Consider the following 23133-nt stretch of genomic DNA (forward strand, 5'->3'; position numbering starts at 1 on the left):
CTCAACTGACATATCTTCAAGTTTGCTGGTTCTTCTGCCAGCCCGAATCTACTTTTGAGCCCCATTAGTGAATTAATCATTTCAGTATTGTACTTTACAGCTTCAGAATTTCTATTTTGTTCCTTTAAATACACTTTCTATCTTTTTATTGATAATCTCCATTTGGTGGTACATAATTTTAATAGTTTCTTTTCATTATTTAGACATGATTTCATTTAGTTCTTTGAACATATTTGTAATAGCCATTATAAAATCTTTGTCTAGTAAGTTCATCTGGGCTTACTCACTGATAGTTTTAACTGCTTTCCCCCCCCCGCTTTTCCCCCCATTGCCACACTTTCTTATATCTTTGTGTGTTTCATAATTTTTGTTAAAAACAGTATTTCAAATAGTCAAATGTGGCCACTCTAGAAATTAGATACTCCTCCTCCTTTCCAGAGTTTGTTTTTGTTTGTTCAGGGCCTTTTCTGAGCTACATGTGTACACATTTTCTCTGAAATGTGTACTCTTTGTCATGGCAGTTACTGGATTCTCTGCTTGGTTTTCTTAACTGTTAGCTTAGGTCAGAGGTTTTCTTTAATGCCTTGAACTGGTAGATCTCCCATTCTGTGCCAAGGGACTCTTTGTGTGTGTTGAGCATAATTTCAACACTCTATCAGGTTACAACTCTGCCTTTGCCTTCACTTTTTGCTTGAATGGAGCCTCAAGGTCAGCGAGAGGTGAGAGACTGGGGTTCTTTTAGGTCTTTCCCTACGCAGGCATGTATATTCTAGATCCCCAGGTATGTTGGAGCATTTTAAAGCTTCTTTGGACAGTTCATCCCCTTGATTTTCATTTAAGTTGCTGTGTCAGCTTCTTGTTGCTTCAACTGGTATTGCCACTTTAGGCAGCTGCAATGTTAAACAATTGTTGCTGAGTGTTTCTGGCAAACACTCTTAGGATATGGCTTTTCCCAGTAAGTGAGCTCTGCATCAGTTAAAAAAAAAAAAAAAAAAAAAAGACAAGTCACGTGTATGGGCCTTTCCAGGGAGCTGACAGTGACAATTTTTGGAGAATGAGCATTTGAGGAGCTTCGAACTTGTTCTGCCACCTCCAGTGGCTGCTCATTTTCACAGGTACTGTGATTGTGAGGCTGTGATGGTTTTAGGGTTACCATGGGGCTGGGGAGATGAGCAAATTAAAAAGCTACAAACCTCACTGCTCTCAGCAAGGTTCAGACCTTTTTATAAAATTAACATTTCTTAGGTTGTTACCAGACATTGATTTTCAGAATTTGGAAAAGGTCATTTTCTTCCTAGCATTATTGTGGCTTCTATGGAGGAGCTGATTTTCAGAGGTCCTTACTCTACCATTCCGGCAGTGCTTCTGCTGTATTTTTAGAAAGTGTTCCTTAGGACCAAGGTGGATAGAAAACCTTAACACTAAAACTGCTGATCTAAGGCTGGCACCTGCAGAGATCTGGTGAGTGGCTCCATTTGTCTCTATAGGTTTAGCACAGCCAAGCAAAATTTGTTTTCATCCCTTCCTGCCTCCTAACCCTTTATCTTTCATTTGCCCATCAGTCCCTCTCTCTCTCTCCTCCCTTTCCTCCCTATTTCCTGTCAACAAGCATTTATTGGCCATCTCTTTAGTGCCTGAGGTCAAACTGCTCTGGGAGCCCATCTTTGGTGGAGAAGGACATGTTTGCAGAGCAGACCACCAGCACTTCAGGGAGTTCCGGGACTGAGGGAGGGATCTAGAGCTAGGGGAGCCAGGAAAGACTGATCGATGCTCATGGAGAAAGGGGAATCCCGAAGGAGAAAAAAAAATCCTGCTTAAGTTCCCTAGAAAGAGGATCCCAAGGATACTGCTGGGCTTCCTCAGCTGAGAAATAGGCTACTGGGGAGACGAAAAAATCCGTTCTATTATGATAAACATACAAAAACACTGAAGGCCCTGTGAAGTATATTCCAGGCAAAGGCTCCCACTGAGAGCTGGAGAGGCCCCATCTCCACAGGTGGGCTGGGTCAGTTCTGTCTGCAGCAGCAGCAAGAAACCCTCTCAGCCAGATATTGTCCCATCAGGCAAACAAACAAACAAACAAACAAAAACCTTTCTCCCTGGGGCTCAAGAAAAGCCTGGTTTGTACAGGGGAAGGACCCAAAGCCAAGAGGTGCATGTATGTGAAACTGTAGAAATAAACACGAGGCCCAGCCAAAGCTAATCAGAGAGGGACATCTGCTCCGTGCTGCTCACACCATTCTGTGATGGGCAGACCACAGGGCATCCCATGGGAAAGGGTAGTGAAGGCAAGGAGGGGCTGCCCACCCCTTGCCCAGCAGCTGACCTTAGACAAGACATTTCTCCCCGTGAAGCATCAGTTTCCTTATCTACAAAATGGGGATAATAACAAATTCGTATCTTTCGCAGAGCTCTGTGAGGATCACATGAGATGAAGGACTTGGGAGGACACAGCATGGGGTCAGGGGTCCATTGAGTCCTTGATTTTCCCTTGACTTTTAGATCAGTTATGAACTGGAGTCATAATTCTAATGAGTTTTTAAGTTGAGTAATATACTTTGTCCTAAAAAAAGTCACTATCTATTCCTCTTTTTCTTCCAAAAAGGACATCAGGAGCTTACAATAAAAGGCAATAAAATCTTTTACGAGGGCATAAATGAGAACTGAGTGATGAAGTGTGTATTTGGCAGGCAGTGGTGCAGGGGGTGCGGGGTGGGGAGTGATTACACAGAAAATCCATTGTAATCAAATACAAAATAGTCTCCAGCTTCTGGAAGTCAAAGCAAACCGAGTACCACGAAAGGCATTTCCTGCCAGTGAACTCTGGGGAGTTTATCTAGTAAGGAACTAGATTGGGTAAGCATGTAGCAAATCGTGGGGACAAGAGGCCCATGCCCAGGGCCAGGAAGAAGAATCTGAGCTTCACAGAGAACCTGCCTTGTTTCTCCCAGATTCAGTCTGCCTGGGGTCCTCCTGATGGTGGAGCATGGTTACCACCATGCTGTCCTTACGAAGTTGCCTACGAAGTTGCCTAGGGGCTGAGCGTGTGTGCATTCATTCATTCACGGTTCTGTGCATTTCCATTCCCTGGAGGCTCCTCTGCACCAGGCTGTTAAATGCATCTGTAGACTTGGGGTGTTGTCCCCAGCCAGAAGGATTAGATAAGACTTTTTGGAGGAGATGCTTGAGCTAGGCCAAAAGGACAAAGCATAGTGAACTTGGGGTAACAGTCCAGGTACAGGAGGAGAGATCTGGGTGGGGGAAGATATGAGCGCAGGTTCAGAGTGGGAGGACCCTGGACATAGCTGGAGGTGGGGGGCATGGGAGGAGTAGTGAGAACTGTGCTGAGACAGACTGAGGCGGACAGATGGGACGTTTGGTGTGGGAGTGGGGAGGGAGGGATCAAGGAGGATGCCCCTTGCCTGCATAGGGAAGCAGCTGGCTGGAGGTCCCTTCCCTGCAATGGGGAGCTGGATGAGGGCAGGCTAGGGGAAGTGCTGGGTTCAGTGGGGCCAGGTTCAACCTCTGGGTCCAGAGGGGATGACTTGGCTAGAGGAAGGAAGAGGGGCGTTATCAGCATTATGGGGGTGCCAGAGCCACAGGGGTGGGAGAGAAAGAAGGCCAAGGGCAAATCCATGTAAGAGGCAAGTGGGGTCTCATAGGAAAGGTATATGAGAAGGGGTCAGAGATGCGGGAGAAAACACAGGCAAGAGTCAGCAGGGGGCCTTGGGGAACAGCCAATATGAGGCTCAGGAAGAGAGACAGCAATGCATTTGCTGTCTGCCTGTGTGGCCACCAGGAGGTCAGTGGTAACCTTTGGCCAAAATGATGTGAGTGGATTGGCAGTGAAAAGAGACTGGAGGGGCTTGGAGGAGCGGAAGGCAAGGTGGAGGAGATGGGAGCCCAACAGGGGTGTGCAGCCTCTGAGGGAAGCTTTACGGTGAGTTGGGCGAAGGGTATGAAAGAGTGCATTTTGGGTGAAAGGAAGATGGCAGGAGGGAGGCTGATGGCAAATGCAGGCGAGTCTGAAGGTTGTATGGCAGGAAAGTGAAGGGGTCTTCTCCTGGTGGCTCTGCCAAGGGAAGGACTGGCCAAGTCTGTGGAGGGATGGGGACATGGAGGAGAACCATCTTGTGTCAAGGGACCCAGGGTAGCAACCCTGGGTGGTGGAATCACCATCTATTCCCACAAAGACAGGAGGTCATTTCAGAGTGGGAGACGGGGGTAAAATTTAAAAATAAAATAAAATAAAAAAATAAATAAAATTTCTGAGGCTGATAATGAGGTTCAGGGGGTGGCCGAGGGCATAGACGGGACTGTCACTGGAACTGTGACACTGAAATGATGCCAAGAAGGCAGCACTGGGCACTGCAGCTCTGGGGACAGTGGCTGGAATTGGAGGGTGAGACAGAGACCTGGTCCTTGGTTATGGGCTGCTGTGGGGACTGGCGCCTCCAGCCAGGTTCCAGGTCAAGGGCAGACTTCCAGGTCGAGGTTTAGGAACTAAGAAAACCTGGGACTCACCGGGATCACCTCTTCTTCCGGGCTTGCCACGCCGTCCAGGGGGGCCTAGACAGAAAACAAGGATGGACTCTTTAAGATGGGAAGCCAGTGGCCTTGGGGACAGCCTGCCTGCTGCCAGCTGCCCCCAACTCACATTCATCGCAGCAGCCGGGGGGATAGCCTGCCCACCACCTTGCTGGCTGGGAGAGTGGAGAGAAGTGTGAAGAAAGCTCTGTCTCCTGTCCCTCCCTTACCCCTGCTCCTCTGGATCATCCTTATTGGTTGCATTCTCATCCCCCACTCATTCATTTAGTTATTCAATTATCTGTTTATTATTTCATTCACAAGTCCTTTCCCATTCAAAAATGTATACTGCCTAGAAACTCTTGAGGCAGGAGATTGCCACTGAGAAACTTCCGACTTACAAGAAAAATAAGGCTGAGGATGGCAGTTATCTTATGAAAGCCTGGACAAATGCTTTTTAATATTCACTAAAATAAAGCAACAGAGAGAGCACACTACATAAAGACACTGTCGTGTGTACAGGCTCAGTTGCTCAGTCGTGTCTGACTCTTTGCAACCGCATGGACTATAGCCCACCAGGCTTCTCTGTCCATGGGATTCTCCAGGCGAGAATACTGGACTGGGTTGCCATGCTTTCCTATAGGGGTTCTTCCCAACCCAGGGATCAAACCCAGGTCTTCCGCATTGTAGGCGATTCTTTACCATCTGATGCCCTTCTCCAAAAGACACTATCATGGCATCTCAGATGCTTAAACTCAGAGATAACAGGCTCTATCCTATCCACCTACCTCCTTCCTCTGTTCATTAAACACTTTGGCACCTCCCTCCCCTTCCCCACAGCTCTAGGGAGACACCATAAAGTTCTTGTGATTTATTGCACATAATGTGCACACTGATGCATGTGCTTTTTGGTATCCAGTCTCATCCACATGGTTTTGTACTTTCCGAATCTGATGTAGACCATCCTGCCTTCTCCTTCTGCCCCTGGGCCCACATCAGCCCCCAAGACCAGAGTGACTGAGATGCTGAAGAGGGAGAGGGCTCTAGGTACCGGAACAGGCGGCAGGGCTCAGAGAACAGCTCACCTGGCCTTGGAGTGGAGGGCGGAGCTCATGCCTCCTTGCCTTCCCCTCCCTGTTTCTGTTTTCACTCCCCGTTAGTCTAACTACCTCTGGTTCTTTCTCCTGTTTTCTCAGGTGGGAGAAGGTGTGCAGAAACGAAGTCGCAGACACTAGATTGTAATTTATACCTCTCTTCATCCTGCCCCTCACTGTGCTCCCAGCTCTGGGCCGGGCCTGGAGGCAACTTAGGAACAGCTTGTGTCATAAGCACTGTTCTTTTTTTTTTTTTTTGGTTTTAATTTTATTTTATTTTTAAACTTTACATAATTGTATTAGTTTTGCCAAACATCAAAATGAATCCACCACAGGTATACATGTGTTCCCCATCCTGAACCCTCCTCCCTCCTCCCTCCCCATACCATCCCTCTGGGTCGTCCCAGTGCACCAGCCCCAAGCATCCAGTATCGTGCATCGAACCTGGACTGGCAACTCGTTTCTTACATGATATTTTACATGTTACAATGTCATTCTCCCAAATCTTCCCACCCTCTCCCTCTCCCACAGAGTCCATAAGACTGTTCTATACATCAGTGTCTCTTTTGCTGTCTCATACACAGGGTTATTGTTACCATCTTTCTAAATTCCATATATATGCGTTAGAATACTGTATTTATGTTTTTCCTTCTGGCTTACTTCACTCTGTATAATAGGCTCCAGTTTCATCCACCTCATTAGAACTGATTCAAATGTATTCTTTTTAATGGCCGAGTAATACTCCATTGTGTATATGTACCACAGCTTTCTTATCCATTCATCTGCTGATGGACATCTAGGTTGCTTCCATGCCTTGGCTATTATAAACAGTGCTGCGATGAACATTGGGGTACACGTGTCTCTTTCCCTTCTGGTTTCCTCAGTGTGTATGCCCAGCAGTGGGGTTGCTGGATCATAAGGCAGTTCTATTTCCAGTTTTTTAAGGAATCTCCACACTGTTCTCCATAGTGGCTGTACTAGTTTGCATTCCCACCAACAGTGTAAGAGGGTTCCCTTTTCTCCACACCCTCTCCAGCATTTATTATTTGTAGACTTTTGGATCGCAGCCATTCTGACTGGTGTGAAATGGTACCTCATAGTGGTTTTGATTTGCATTTCTCTGATAATGAGTGATGTTGAGCATCTTTTCATGTGTTTGTTAGCCATCTGTATGTCTTTTTTGGAGAAATGTCTGTTTAGTTCTTTGGCCCATTTTTTGATTGGGTCGTTTATTTTTCTGGAGTTGAGCTGTAGGAGTTGCTTGTATATTTTTGAGATTAGTTGTTTGTCGGTTGCTTCATTTGCTATTATTTTCTCCCATTCTGAAGGCTGTCTTTTCACCTTGCTAATAGTTTCCTTTGATGTGCAGAAGCTTTTAAGGTTAATTAGGTCCCATTTGTTTATTTTTGCTTTTATTTCCAATATTCTGGGAGGTGGGTCATAGAGGATCCTGCTGTGATGTATGTTGGAGAGTGTTTTGCCTATGTTCTCCTCTAGGAGTTTTATAGTTTCTGGTCTTACGTTTAGATCTTTAATCCATTTTGAGTTTATTTTTGTGTATGGTGTTAGAAAGTGGTCCAGTTTCATTCTTTTACAAGTGGTTGACCAGATTTCCCAGCACCACTGTTCTTTTGTAAAAGTCAACTTTAAGGGGATTTCCCTGATGTTCCAGTGGTTAGGACTTTGCTTTCCAATGCAGGGGTTTTAGGTTTGATCCCTAATGGGGGAGCTAAGATCCCACATGCCTCAGGGCCAAAAAACTAAAACATAAAACAGAAGCAATATTGTAACAAATTCAATAAACTTTAGAAATGGTCCACATTAAAAAAAAAAAACAAACAAACTTAAAAAAAAGCCAACTTTAAACCCCCTCAAAAATTCCTGGAACAATCACAGAGTAGAGGCAGAGACCAGCCTGTGAACCAGGTCTGTGGCAGGATGGCTCACTGAGAAATTAGTGTGCCTGTGTGTGTTTCTCTTTATTGTTCTCTTCATTTTCAAGCAGGTAGTCATCCCCACTTGTGGGCTCCCTGGGTAGCTCAAATCGTAAAGAATCTGCCTGCAATGTGGGAGACCTGGGTTTGATCCCTGAGTAAGGAAGATCCCCTGGAGAAGGGCACGGCAATCCACTCCAGTATTGTGGCCTGGAGAATCCCATGGACAGGGAAGCCTGGTGAGCTACAGCCCATGGGATTGCAGAGTCAGACATGTCCGAGTGACTAACACACACACACATGACCATTTGTGCACCTGAAATGGGGGTCTGGGACAGAGCAGAATAGCAGAGGTGGCCCCAGGTCAGTGGTGCTTCCAACTTTTATTAGGGGGGATGTCCTGGATGGGGAGGACGGAGGGCTTCTGAGGAAGAGAGAGAGAAGGGACTCCTGTGGAGGGGAGGAGTTACATATTAGACTCTGAAACCTTTGCAAACCCCATGGGTGAGGTAAGAATGAATTTCATGCCAGCCTTATGGACTGGGGGGCTTGAGCTTAGAAGGGTAAACAAACTTTATTTAATTTTTTTTTCTTCTTCTTTTTTTAAATTTTATTTTATTTTTAAACTTTACAATATTATATTAGTTTTGCCAAATATCGAAATGAATCCGCCACAGGTATACCTGTGTTTAAACAAACTTTAAAAAGTGAGAAACATGCTATTTCTTGCACTACTGAGTTTGTAGTTAAAAATGTTTTTATTGTGGTGCCAAACATAAAATTTAGTCTTAACCTTCTTTATGTGTATAGTATAGTAGTGCTAATTAAACACACACTGTCATGCAACAAGTTTCTAGAACTTTTCAACTTCTAAAACTGAAACTCTATATCTACTGAACAACTCCCATTCTGCCCTTCCCTCCAGCCCCTGGAAACTGCCATTCTGCTTTGCGTTTGTCAGAGCTTAATGATTTCAGGTATCTCAGACAAGTGGAATCATGCAGTATTTGTCTTTTTGTAATTGGCTTCTTTCATTTAGTATAACGTCCTCAAGGTTCATCCATGTCTCAACATATGATAAGACTTTCATTCCCTTTTTTAAAAAAGACTTTATATATATATATATGTAAAATAAATATATATATTTAAATTAATTAACTTTCCCTGGTGGCTCAGATGGTAAAGAATCTGTCTGCAATGTGGGAGATCTGGGTTTTATCCCTGGGTCAGGAAGATCCCCTGGAGAAGGGAATGGCAACTCACTCCAGTATTCTAGAGAATCCCATGGACAGAGGAGCCTGGTGGGCTACAGTTGGTAGAATCACAAAGAGTTAGCCACTACTAACATTTTATTAATCTTTGCCTGCGCTGAGTCTTCATTGTGTTGTGGGGGATTTCTCTAGCTGTGGTGAGTGGAGGCTACTCTTTAGCTGTGGTGTGTGGGCTTCTCATTGCGGTGGCTTCTCTTGCTGCAGAGCATGGGGCTCCAGAGTGTGGGCTCAGTAGGTATGGTGCACAGGCTTAGTTACTCTGTGGCATGTGGGATCCTCCTGGAACAGGATCGAATACGTGTCCCCTGTATTGGCAGACGGAGTCTTCTCCACTGTACCACCGGGGGAGTCCTTCCTTTTTAAGGCTGAATAATGGTTGGCATAGTCAAAGCTATGGTTTTTCCAGTGGTCATGTACGGATGTGAGAGTTGGACTATAAAGAAGGCTAAGTGCCGAAGAATTGATTTTTTTGAACTGTGGTGTTGGAGAAGACTCCTGAGTGTCCCTTGGACAGCAAGGAGATCAAATCAGTCAGTCCTAAAGGAAATCAACCCTGGGTATTCTTTGGAAGGACTAATGCTGAAGCTGAAGCCCCAATACTTTGGCCACGTGATGTGAAGAGCCGACTTGTTGGAAAAGACCCTGATGCTGCGAAATACTGAGGGCAGGAGGTGAAGGGGCCAAGGAGGATGAGATGGTTGGATGACATCTTCAACTCAATGGAGATGAATTTGAGCAAACTCTGGGAAATAGTGAAAGACAGGGAAGCCTGGTGTACTGCAGTCCATGGGGTCACCAAGAGTCGGACAGGACTGAGCGACTGCACAATAGTCCGTTGTATGTGTCTGCCACATTTTCTTCATCCATTCATCTTTTTTTTTTTTTTTGCTGTTCTAGGTCTTCCTGTGGTACATGGGCTCTCTAACTGTGGTGTGTAGGCTCGGTTGCCCCACGGGCATACGGGATCTTAGATCTCTGACCAGAGATTGAACCCTCATCCCCTGCATTAGAAGGTGGATTTTTAAACAGTGGACCACCAGGGAAGTCCTATCTTCATCCATTCATCTTTTCAGTTGATGACACTTGGGTTTCTTCTACCTCTTGTGAACAATGCTGCAATAACATGGGTGTGCAAGTATCTCTTCAGGATTCTTTTTCAACTGGTTGGGATACATACCCACAAGTAGAATTGCTGGATCGTATGGTAATTCTATTTTTAATTTTTTGAGGGAATGCTATTCTGTTTTCTATAGTGGCTACACTATTTTATATCCCCACCAACAGTGCACATGTGTTTTATTATTTCTCCACATCCTTGCCAACACTTGTTACTTTCTGTCTTTTTTTTTTTTTTTTGATAGTGGCCATCCTAATGGGTATGAGGTGATATCTTGACTTGGATTTCTCTAATAATTAGTGATGTAGCATACCTGTTAGCCATTTATATATCTTCTTTGAAGAAATGTCTATTCAGATCTTTTGCCCAGTTTTAAATTGAATTGTTCTTTTGTTGCTGAGCTGTAGGGGTTTTCTATTTATTTATTTTTAGTTGAAGGATAATGGCTTTAAAATGTTGTGTTGGGCTCTGCCATATATCAACATGAACTGGCCATAGGTATACATATGTTCCCTCCCTCTTGAACCTTCCTCCCTCCTCCCACCCCATCCCACCCCAGTAGATTGTTACAGAGCACTGGATTGAGCTCCCTGCATCATACAGCAAATTTCCACTGGCTATTAATTTCACATATGGTAACATGTATGTTTCAATGCTACTCTCTCAAGTCTCCACCCTCTCCTTCTCCCACTGTGTCCATAAATCTGTTCTCTATGTCTCAGTCTCTATTGCTGTTTTGGGGTTCTTTATATATTCTGGATATTAACCCATTTTTAGGTATAGAGTTTGCAAATATTTTCTCCCATTCTGTAGGTTGCCTTTTGTCTCTGTTGATAATTTCCTTTGCTGTGCAGAAGTTTCTTTAAAATTTTACTTACTTATTTAATTTTATTTTGGGCTGAACTGGCTTTTTGTGGCTGTGCTTGGGCTTTCTCCAGTTGTGGTGAGCAGGGGCTACTCTACAGCTGTGGCACATGGGCTTCTCACAGTGGTGGCTTCTCTTCCCACAGACCATGGGCTCTGGAGTGTGGGTTCAGTAGCTGTGGTGCATGGGTTTAGCTGTCCCTTGGCATGTGGAATCTTCCTAGACCAGGGATTGAACCCGTGTCCCCTGCATTGTCACGTGAATTCTTAACCACTGGACCGCCAGGGAAGTCCCAGGAGTTTCAAAGTTTGATGTAGCCCAATTTGTTTATTTTTACCTATTTGACCATTAAGTTAATTTTAACTTTTAACCTTTTGAGCTAATTTTTATATATAGTATAAGGTAAGGGCCCACCTTCATTCTTTTGCATGTGGATATCCAGTTTTTCTCGATAGCATTTGTTGAAGAGATTATCTTTTCCCCATTGTGTAGCCTTGGCACCTTTGTTTAAAACCATCTGACCATATAAATGATGCACCCCTGAGTTTTTTTTTTTTTTAAATAAACATTCATTTATTTGTTTATTTTTGGCTGTGCTGGGTCGTAATTGACGTGCATGGACTTTCTCTAGTTGCAGTGAACGGGGGCGACTACTGTTTTATTGCAGAGCAGAGGCTCTAGGGTATACAGGCTTTAGTAGCTGCAGCTCTTGGACTCTGGAGCATGGGACTCTAAGTAGTTGTGGTATATGGGCTTAGTTGCCTCAAGGCATATGGAATCTCCCTAGACCAGGGACTGAACCTGTGTCCTCTGTACTGTCAGACAGATTCTTTAATCACTGGACCATCAGGGAAGTCCCACCCCTGAGTTTGGAGAGTAGAGATTCATGCCAGTTACACAGCCCTTGAGGCCCTTGAGTTTTCCTGATACCAGACAGAGACCTTGAGTTTCATGCTGGAATGGCTCAGGACTGTATTAACTGGCAAGGCTAAGATTCTGGCACCCCCATAACTGACAACATCTCCTCATGGCAGTGTAAACAGTGTAACTAGCCTCCAGGTCCATGATGTCAGCCAAGGCCTGAAGCACCGCATTGCACGTCCAACCGCCTCCAACACCTACATGTGGGTATCTCCCCAATACCTCAGACCCCTCATGGCTAAACATACATCCTGCTCTCCTCCCAGCTCCTTTGTGGGGCTGACGGTGCCTGGGAACTTTGTGAGGCTGGTCGGTGTTTGGTCTGTTCTTTCTGGGTATCCTCTGTGCTGGGGGGTGAGTGAGGGTGTGGGAATAGGAACTCCATTGACACACCTGGGGTCATGCTCCCCTGGCTGTACAAGGGAGGAGCCCCAGAAAACTGACCCCTGGGTTCTCTGCTCTCACCAGGCTATCGAAGGCCTGTGATTGGCCCCACAAGGCTGCTCGGCTGTCCTGGGCCTCAGACTGAGGTGTGCAGCATGGCAGGAAAGGGGCCCAAGAGTGGGAGAATAAGCCGCGCTCTTCCTGGATCTGAAAGCTAAAGCAGCACGATGGTTTTCTGATGGTCATCAGGGGTATGACTGCAAAATTCTCTGTCTGGGTAACTCAAGCCAGATGAAGAAGACATTTGTTGTTGCTGAGGGAGCTGAACTAATGGATTTTTCTGGGTGGTTCTTCTGGGTGGCATAGTTAGGCAGAAGGCCCAGTAAGGAGGATGCTCAGTGGGTAGGCAGCTGTCCAGGCATGGTGGGGTGCCCCTGCTTCCCAGGGCCTTTGAGGGAAGCTCCCAGCAGGCCTGGCGTGGGCAAGGAGCCTGGGTACTGATGAGTGCACGTGACCTGTGGGGCTGTAGGCCTGACAGGCTGGACAGGACTCCCAACTGAAATGGCCTAAGTGAAGAAGGAGACTGAGGCGGCTGCTTGTGAACCCTCTGCAACCAGTCCGAATCAGATCCCGGCAGCCTCTGTGTGAACAGCTCACCAATAGACAGCTGGTTGACCCTCTCTTCTGAAATTCATACTCAAACATTCAACTGCCTCCAGGATAATTCTATTGAAAGGTAACATATCCAAAGCCAAAATCATCTCCCAATTCTCCATGTGCTCCCTGACAGGGTTCCCTTCTCACCTAAGTGTAGGGATAACCAGTATCCATGGAGCCAAACCAAAAATCTCGTGGAAGCTGTCTGTAGCATCCTCCTTTCCCCACACCTGAGACCTCTTCCTCACTGGCATCAGGCAAAGGCTGCCCCCACACCTAGCCTCTACCACCTGCCCTTCCTGCCATGCCTTGCTTGTCCTCCTAACAGAAGACAGTCCACTGCAGCCGGCAGTCTGCATCATGTGCAGCCTAAGTTCCCTCCTCACTATTCCTTGGCATTCTCTTTAAAAGACTGTCAAATCCAGTGAGATCCAGGCCTTAGAAGAGATGCAAGACGAACTAATTTGATGCCCAGGGCTGCTGAGATGAGGGATACTTTTTCCTCCTCCTTTCTTCCCACAGCATGAGATGCAGGTGGTGAGGCCTGCCATGTTTGATAAATAGAGGCCCTGGGAGTGGGGAGTGCCAGAGCTGAGCCTCATGCTGACTACTAGTCTCCCTGTCTGCTTCTTTTGCAAACAGAGAGGCCTTGCACACAAGAAGCTTGCATGGTGAAGCCTGCAGTTGTGGGGGTGGTGGTGGGGTGGAACGGAAGGAAGCACGGCCCTTCATGAATTTCTGGATTGTCAGGTGCTGAGGGCTGGTCAGGGGCAGAAGCCCTGGTTCAGCATCTACTAGGCACCACTCCGGCTACTTATTTAGCAAACATAAACTTGGAGCCCTTTGTGCTCCAGGACTCCTGTGGCTCATCCAAGGAGCTCAACTATTCCCTGCTCATCCCTCTTGTATGCCTTGTACAGAGGGGAACTCTGAGGCTAAGTGAGGCTAAAAGACTTGCCTGCCTAAGGCCACATGGGCTTCCTAAGTGGCGCTAGTGGTAAAGAATGACCTGCCAATGCAGGAGATGTAAGGGACATGAGTTCAATCCCTGGGTCGGGAAGATACTCTTGAGGAGAGCATGACAACCCACTCCAGTATTCTTGCCTGGAGAATCCCATGGACAGAAAAGCCTGGCGGGCTATAGGCCATGGGATCACAAAAGAGTTGGACACGACTGAAGTGACTTGGCACATATGCCTGCATACAAAGCCACACAGCTAGTGCTTTGGGGAGCCCTTCATCATCAGTTTGTGATTGCTAAGGTGTAAGGGCAGTTGTGCCAGATATGTCAACCCCCCAGGCAGGCAGCCTTGACAGCGGAAGGGGCGGCCACCCTGGGGTGAGCAGCAGGGCAGACGGGCCACCCCGCTGGCATCTGGGCCGGCCTACAGCATGTTGCCCTGGGCTCCCAGGGAAAGCTGGGCCAGCTGATTGCAGCTCAGATGTTCTCCAAACAAGCAAAACCAGGCTTTTGGCCCAGCAGTGTGCCCGAGTTTTCCACCTGTTGGTTTTCCTCTGCTCCTTCCTTTCCACAGTAGGACAATGTTTCCCACTGCTGGCGCAGACTCAGACACTCAGGCTGCCCTGGAAGGCACCTGGGAGTCTGTCTTGATCAACTTGTTGATGTACAGATGGAGACAATAAGGTCTTGCCCAAGGATGCTGCTGTAAGAATAGTCCCGGCTGGAGAGTCTCCAGGTGATGAAGACCAACTCGGTCTGTCCTCACCTCTGTGTGACCCACACAGCTCTGGATCAGGGGCTGGTGGTCGTGGGGACCCTGGTGTTTCACAGTGGGTGCTGCTGTGGTGGCGCCTGCAAAGCTTCTTTCCAGAGGCTTTGAGCAACAGACACCCACAGGTGACGCTGGTGCAGAAAGGGAAAAACCATGACTGACAAGAAGCTGTTTAAACTCTCTGTGCTTTGGGTTCCCAATCCACAAGGACAAAAGTTTAGGGGTGATGGCAACCACGCCTGCCTTGCAGAACTATTTAACAGATGAGTTGACAGCAGACACACCAGCGTGGGGGCACAAAAGAGGGACCTATTTGGGACTGAAAGAAATAACGCAGGGGCCTCTGGAGCATTAGCATCTGGGTATTTGATGTACCTGGATTACATGCTTCCCAAGATGCATGAAGCCTGAGACAGGGTAGCTATATTTCAGTTTAGCTCAAGTATGGGGTAGTGGGCAGGGTCTGAGTCCAGAGGCTGGCTGAACCCTCAGTTACACCCTGACCTTGACCCCCAAGAGCAGGGCCAGTCTGGAGCCTTTCCACGTACCTGATTACAGTGTGTCTGCGGACCTGGGGATCAGGATGCATGGGTAGAACGGTCTGGGAACGAGATTTCTGAAACAAATCCTGAGGTTTCAGGCATAGTATGGGCTAGCGAGGGCTCTGCTTGTGACAACCATCTGCATATTAAGTAACTCCAGGGAGGACGATGTTTTTCTCAAGCACCCTTTGAGGACAAACTGGAATCATTTCTAACCGATAAAAATCTGATCTCTGATTGGGCTGGAGAACTCATGTCACTGACCCACTTCAAAGGGGGCCTGAACCCTGACAGGCTCCAGGGTGGCCTGAGCAGTGAGGACCTGCTGGTCTCCCTTAGTCCTTCTGGGCAGCTCCCTCCGCTGAGCATGCCTCCTGCAGCAATGCCTGCCTTACTGCTGTCCTCTCACAACCCTGGGGCCCACCCGGGCCAGCCTGCCTAGGCCTCTCCCTCTCTCGCTTCCCCTGGATCCAGCGGTTACTCAGCCACACTCCCTCAGTCAGCCCCCGCTCCTCCCACCTGCAAGTCCCTAAGGGTAGGAGCTGTTGTGCAACTTATCTAATGGAATCTATACTCAGTTTTGAAAAATGCTTTAAACCCTCTCCACTCTTTCTTCTCTAAAGATTGGGAAAACTGAGGCTCAGAGAAATCAAGAAAGTTTCCCAGATGCAACAGCAAAAGGTGGAAGCAACTCAAATGCCCATCAATGTGTGAATGAATAAACAAAATTTATTACAATATATATGTGCAATGGAATTTTATTCAGTCTTAAAAAGGAACGAAATTCCTGCACATGCTGCAACATGGATGGACTTTGATGACACTATACTGAGTGAAATCAACCAATCACAAAAGGAAAAATACTGTATGATTCCACTTATGTGAGTTATCTGGAGTAGTCAAATTCAGTAGACAGAAAGAACAGTGGTTGCCAGGGGCTGGCGGGGTGTGGGCGTGGGGTCGTGAGGAGAATGGGGAATTAGTGTTTAATGGGGACAGAGTTTTGGTTTGGAAGACGAAAAAAGTTCTGTAGATGGATGGTTGCCCAATGATGTGAATGTACCTTATACCATTGAATTATATACTTAAAAATGGTAAATTTTCAATTATGTGTATTTTACCACAATTAAAAAACAAAAGAAAAGAAATGCTCCCTGGGTTCTCAGCCACCAAGGGCCAGAGTGAATTGTGAACCCAGGTCAGCCTAGTGGAGACGATGGTAACGCTGCTGGCAGCACAGCTATCACGATGCCACTGAGCCTCCACTGAGGCCTGGAACCGTGTGGTCATAGGCGACAGTGGTGTCCCCCAGGGTACACAGCAAGGAGGTGGCAGGTCTGTGTGACGCCGGGGCCCGTCCTCCAAACACCTCAGCTACTGTGATTAAGGCTGTCCCCGCATGTGTCCACATCCTCCGAGGTCTTCAGACCCGGTCCTCTGGCATTGGAGGCTCCTTTATCTGACCTTCTTCCCAGGACTCCAGGAAGAGAGTGGTTCTGAATCCCCTAGACATTCAGCTTGGCATTCCCTAAGATTGCCCAGGGCCCCAGGGCCATTGTGGGGGTGTAACTTGAGCATAGAAGGCAGGGGGAATTCCTGGATTTGAGCTTCTATGACCACATCATTAAAACATCTCCCCAGATCATTTTGTTTTACAAGTTTCAGATCAACCTCAGAGCTGGAAACTTCCACCATGCTCATTTCCGGCCTGGCCTCACAGGGCCCTCTGTCCTTCGGAGGATGGAGGCAGTGTATCCTGGGAATGCCTCTGGGAGGGCCTGGGGGACGCTGCACTTGGGGAGGGGACCCTGACCCTGGGAGAGGCTGGCTAGCTGGCAGGCTGCTTGGGTTCCAGAGGTAATGCTGTCCTTCAGGAATTAAAATCACAGTATCTTGCTTGGCAAGTACAGCTCACTTAAAAGGCATTTAGGTCCTACAGGCTCATCCTCCACCACCCACCACACTTGTAAGCCCAACGGCTTGTTGTAAGGTCCTGAAGCAGTTTGGAAAAGCAATGCCACAGGCTGCTGGGGTTGTAAGGCAAATGTTTGTTTGGAACTAAGATGGTTGTCCAGGTGAATGAAGACCCCTACTGCCCCAGTGATCAGACCTGGTCAGCCTGCTTGAACATCATGCCAAAGGAACAGAGGCCACCTTGGGGTCGGGGGCTGGGCCAGGGCTGGTGGATGGCCCCAAACTCACAATCCCCAAGGGCCTCAGATATGAATGCTGATGCTTCCTCCAAAAGGAGTGGACAGTTCTGGACAGACACAGCAGCCCCTCTAACTCTGTTCAAGAAAAACTAGAGACAGGTGGTACCATTTACTGAATATTTACACGTGGCACTAACCTCGATTCCATGGTACTAACTCATATTCTTCACATCTAACCTTGGAGGAAAGCTACTATTATGATCTGTATCTCATAGATGGAGAAACTGAGGCACAGAGAGATTAACTCAGCTCTGAGGTTAGACAGCTGGTGTGGATGGGGCCGAGCATTGAGATCCTGATCCCTGGCATCCCAACCCTGCCATTGGCCTCTTGCAGAAGATGCTTGTGGAAGGTGGGCAGGTAGAATGGGTCACAATTTTTATACCCAGTTCTTGGCACTTGTTATTATTTTTAAAAAATATACTGTGAACCACACAAAATGGAAGGGGCCCAGGGGTGGTTCTTAGAAGTCTGTGAATTAAATACTGAAATAAAAGCCCACATACTGCCAACACTGGAGCAGACTCTGGCCTGCTTTTGGCATGGCCATCAGAAATGTCTATTGTTTCCAGGCTAGTTTCTCTCCCAAGTCAGGAGCAACTTTAATAAGGCATGTAGCTTTTTATTTTTTTCTCTCTTTTTAAAAAATTTAAATTGGAGGAGAATTGCTTTACCATGTGGTGTTGGTTTCTGCCATACATCATAATAAGGCATTTTAAATGGGATCACAGAGTCCAGACCCATTACTTAACGCTGGCAGCACACCAGACCCAAGAGCCAACTCCTGAGGATCCCCAGGGTCCCGGTGGGAGGGGACTCAGAAGATGGGGTGCAGCGGGCCTGGGGGGCGCGGCTGACACATGCTGAGCTGATGCAGGCTATATGCTGGGTGCTTTTCTGTCTCTTTAATTCTGCTGGCAACTCTGAGATGTGGGTGTAATGGGTTTGCTCACAGCAAAGAAACCGAGGCCCAAGATGAGGTGACCTGTTCAAGTCAGGGCTGGTCAGGAGCCAGGAGCTGGACCAGAGCTCTTGTTGGCACTAGCACGACACTCCTAAGTGTCTCCTTTTTGGGAAAGCTAAAGAAATGGACTGCCTCACCCAGAGGACTTGGAGAGAAGAAGAATACAAGTGGAGGGGATGAGGTGTTAGTACATGGTTTCTGGGTCAGAGCAACAGGGCTCATGGAAGGGCTTTCAGGAAAGGGCCTCTGTGCCTTACAGTGGAGATTTCAAGGGACTATTTGAAAGGGTTCTTTTAAGTGACAGATGGCTAAGTCACAACCCTTGGCTCAGGCAGCTGAAGGGAGGGCTGAGTAAACTTGCATGAAGAGTGAGAAGCCCCTCAGAGGGACAGAGAGAGACAATGGCCCATCTTTTCTCTTGGGCTCAAGGCCATGAATACATCTCCAGGACTGGAGAGGCCCTGATTGGCCAGTTGGCTTGGACTGGAAGGGCTAAGTGGGAAGTTCCAGGAAAGGGAGAAGGACTTTCTTGAGCTCCCCAAGGGTGAAGGTAGAGTCAGGTTAACCTGAACGTGGAAAGAGCTGGTGCCCAGGCTAAGAAAGGCATGCAGAGAAACTGGCTCCTGGCTGCTGGTTCCTGTGCAGGCGGCGAGTGTATCTGAGGCATCGGCTGTGAGGGGTCAGTGCTGGGTGGTCAGCGGTGAGTGGGAGAGCCTAGGTGGTCAGCGGTGAGTGGGAAAGCCTAGGTGGTCAGCGGTGAGTGGGAGAGCCTAGCGCAGGTCTCTGGGGCTCAGTCAGACCCAGATCTGTGCTAGTGAGAATTGGCTTCTTCCCAGAGCCTGTCATCTCCTGGGATTCTGTTTCCAGTTGGAAAACAGACTCCAGAGAAGCAACACAGAAACCAGCACACCCCAAAGACACCAAATTCCTCAGTTCTTCATTCACCCCAAAGCCTTAATCACTGACACATGGGCCAGTGTATCCCCTCAAACTTAATGAAGGCCAGGATTTATTGCTTTCAGAGAATGAAAAGCTTTTATTTATTTATTTTTTAAACTTAAAAGCCATCCATGTGAGCTTTGATTTCCAGGAGAATTCCTCCTAACCTACATGTTAAAAGTCCAATCAGAAAGTTCTAGAAAAGAGCAAGTGAGGCCTTCAGAGTATGGCCAACATGCTGGTGGTCATGGACTTAGGAAGCTGGCCACTCAGCTTGTCCCACCCTGCTCTGAGGTAATTTGACTCTACGGGCCTTGGACCTGGGCCTCCCACTCCTGGGGACAGGAGAACAGAGCTCTCCTGAAGGAAGGGCATGCCAGCCCCCAGCAAGGCCTGGGGTGCTTTAACATCCACATCCAGGAAGTGAGGGCGGCAAGTGAGCAATCAAGCGGCCAGCCATCCCAGTGTGCTCAGGACTAAGAAGTTTTCTGGGCCTTTCAGTTTCAAAGGTGGGACAGTCCCAGGCAAACCAGATGGTTGGTCACTTCAGCGGGCAGCCTGTGACGAGGCTTTCTACACAGTCCCATCTCCCACTGTCTCCCTTCATTCCACACCTACACCTCCTGCCACGCGGTCTTGCTTCTGCTTCTCAAGCCAGCCAGGCCTCATCCTTTCTCAAGGCCTGTGTTCCCTCTGCCTGGGGCACTCCTCATGTGGCTGGGGTATCTCTGCATGGTTGAGTCTTTGTTGAGCTTCCCGGACACCTTCACTGGTCACCATCTCTGGCATGTTTTCTGGTTTTATTTTCTTACAGTCACTTACCTTTACCTGACTTATTTATTTCATTTCTTTTTTAGTGCTCAGGGGATGAGGAGGTTGGAACCAAGTTTTGAGTTTATAATACCCAAGGGACACCAGTTCTAGGTGTCCCACCAGCCATTATTTCTACAACCACCACCACCAGGATTACTGCAGTGTACATTCAGAATTTACTGTGTCCTGGGTACTGTTCTGAGCTCTGTCATGTCAATCCTCCTGTAATTTTCATAGCCACCCTACGGATGTGAGAGTTGGAGTATAAAGAAAGCTTAGCACCAAAGAACTGATGCTTTTGAACTGTGGTGTTGGAGAAGACTCTTGAGAGTCCCTTGGACTTCAAGGAGATCCAACCAGTCCATCCTAAAGGAAATCAGTCCTGAATATTCATTGGAAGGACTGATGCTGAAGCTGAAACTCCAGTACTTTGGCCACTTGACGCTAAAACTGACGCATTTGAAAAGACCCTGATGCTGGGAAAGATTGAAGGTGGGAGGAGAAGGGATTGACAGAGAATGAGATGGTTGAATGGTATCACTGACTCAATGGACATGAGTTTGAGTAAGCTCTGGGAGTTGGTGGTGGACAGGGAAGCCTGGTGTGCTGCAGTTCATGGGGTCGCAAAGAGTCAGACACGACTGAGTGAATGGAACTGAACCCTAAACCTCATTCTACTGAGGAGAAAACTGGACCCAGAGAGGACAAGTCACTGGCTTGAAGTCACTATCAGTGGCAAGGTCAGGACTTGACCAGGTGGTCTGGTGCCAGAGATCATGCTCTGAGCCACAGGCTATTCTGTTTCAGGATTAGATGAAGTGGGGCAGAAGCCCCTTATGAATCCTAGAGGAAGCTGGTGGAATGGCCTAAATCAAAGTTCTTACCCCCACCCCATCCCAATTCTCTGCCTGGATTCCCAGTCTCTGTGAACAGCATTACCACTTACCCAGGAGCCCTCAGGAATGTGGGTGGATCCATCCCACTCACACTTCCTGAGCCGCAGACCAGGTCTTGGCCTTGTCCTGGCATTTTATGTGTATTACTGTGAACCACACAACAACTCCATGTGGTGGGGGCTATTCTGCCAATTTTATGGCACCAAGAGGTTAAAGAACATGCGCCAGATGACAGAGTCAGAAGAGAAAGAACCAGAGTCTGCCCCTCTCTGTCCCTGCTGGGCCTGGTACCAGCATCTCTCCCTGCTCAGTGGTCACAGCCTCGTCCCTGGCTTCCTTGTTTGCTTCCATTCTCTGTCCCACAGTCAGTGCAGTCCTTCTAAGCCACAAACCTGATTATGGCGTTTCTGTTAAAGCCTTCCACAGGCTCCCCTCTGACCTTGGGCCACAGTCCCAGCTCTTTGGCCAAGGCCCTTCCAGGTTGAGCCAGACTTTGGCCTGTGCTGCCCATCTCCTACTTGTCCTTCATATATTACTCCTGGCCCAGAACACATCAAGGCCCCTGAGCTGTATGTCCTTTCTCAAATACCGGCCAGAATAATTCCTATTCATCCTTCAAGACCCAGCTAAGACATGGACCCTTCCCAGGGAAGCCTTCCTGGCTGCCGCTCTTGGGTCAGGGATATTTACTTGCTTCTGTACTTAGTGCACTGGGATGAAGCTGTCTGTCCAGCTCTCCCTCTGTCTGTCTGCTAGACTGTGAGCCTCACAAAGTGGAGGCCACATTCAATTGGCCTCGGTCCTCCAAGAGCCTGGCCCTGGCTCAGGTCGAATCCAGTTAAACTGAACTAAGGTGGATGGTCACCAGCAGCCATGCAAAAATGCTCTGGACTCTAGGGTGTCCGTCAGCAGCTTGTCTCAGGGGCTGATCTTTGCTGGGGGTTGGAAAAGGAAAAGGTGTAAGTTTGTCTCTTTAATTATTGAGCACCTGTGCTTGACCCATTCTGCCCACTGGGGTAGGAAGATGCCCAGTGATGAACCAAGGGCCAGCTGCCATGGTCTTTTAGCCGGGGCTGTTGGAAATCACTTGGGGCAGATTTAGCCCTAGTAAACTGCTCTTAACTACTCTCTGGGGAGATCCTTGAGCCCCCAGATAATTAGTTGCATGTGTGTGGGAGACAGGCCTGTTTTTCCCCCAAAGATTTATGAGAAGGGGGAGTATTCTCATTGACCTCCCTTTCAGGAAAGGTCTCTTTCTGGAACACTTGCCGAGTATTCCATCAACAGAACGGCACATATGCTTGCAGTAAGCCTGCTTGACATCATCACACCCGGCATATGTTTCTTGTCTCATACGCATTTTAGCACTCGCTTTGGTGACTGTATGTATTTCTGAGGGTCCCTAAACATAGCTCCGAATGAAGCACTTATAATTCATCCTTCATGAAAGCCACCACTGGTCTTTCTAAACATACTTGGAAGTGGATTCAAAGTTTATTTAGAGAAAAAAAATTTTTTAGTAGACAGAAAGAGAGTGTTTGTGAATTCTTTCTCCTAACCCCTCCCTTCTGAGACCTTGGGAACAACTCCCTTGTCTCACAGACGCTGACACCTTCAGAGGAGAATGTGGACATGTGAACACGGGCCATCTCTTTGCCCAGGCATTTCTCTAGTTCCTCCTCAGTTTATTCACCTGCTATGCTGTTTCTCCCTCCATCCCAATTTCCCTTTCTTTCCTTCTAGTCATGCGCTCATCCATATATCCTGCTGTAGGAAAACTACTTACTACATAGTTCTGAATGAATGAAAGACTTTGTTCATCTAGACAATCAAATATCCACCTAAATATTTGTTCAACTATCCATCCAGCTGTTAAGTTATTAATCTCTGTTTATTTTTCCTTTTGATCCCCCATGCAGCCATCCATCCATTCAACCATCTGTCTGTCTGTCTTGCCATCCATCCAACATTAACCCACTCTGTGCCAGACTCTGGGGATACTCAAATAAATACATCTGGTTCTGTTCTTAAGCAGCTCACAAGTTTCTGGGGTATGATATGCAAACAGTCAATTATAGCACAGTGTGGGAAGTGATCTTAGATGTGCAGGTGCTATGGGGGGCCTGGGGAAGGGGCGTGGATGCCTGAGATCAGTTCCAGTACAGAAGAGGAGATAGAGCCATCCACAGGTAGAAAACATGCTCACCTTCCCTATCTCCTAGAACTAATGGGGTGGCAACTTGGGGTGAATGGAGTCAACAGT

At 47.5% G+C, this 23133-nt stretch overlaps 1 protein-coding gene across 1 annotated transcript in view; it reads right to left on the reverse strand.

Moving 5' to 3' along the window:
- The window catches only part of COL23A1 (collagen type XXIII alpha 1 chain), a 406940-nt gene that overhangs the window by 76501 nt on the left and 307306 nt on the right, over nucleotides 1-23133 (reverse strand). Inside the window, exon 3 of the mRNA XM_019964762.2 lies at nucleotides 4525-4569. Coding sequence (XP_019820321.1) covers nucleotides 4525-4569 — 45 coding nt within the window. The remainder of the gene's footprint in view (nucleotides 1-4524; nucleotides 4570-23133) is intronic.

Source organism: Bos indicus, chromosome 7 (genome assembly GCF_029378745.1).
Source record: "Bos indicus isolate NIAB-ARS_2022 breed Sahiwal x Tharparkar chromosome 7, NIAB-ARS_B.indTharparkar_mat_pri_1.0, whole genome shotgun sequence".
NCBI lineage: Eukaryota > Metazoa > Chordata > Mammalia > Artiodactyla > Bovidae > Bos > Bos indicus.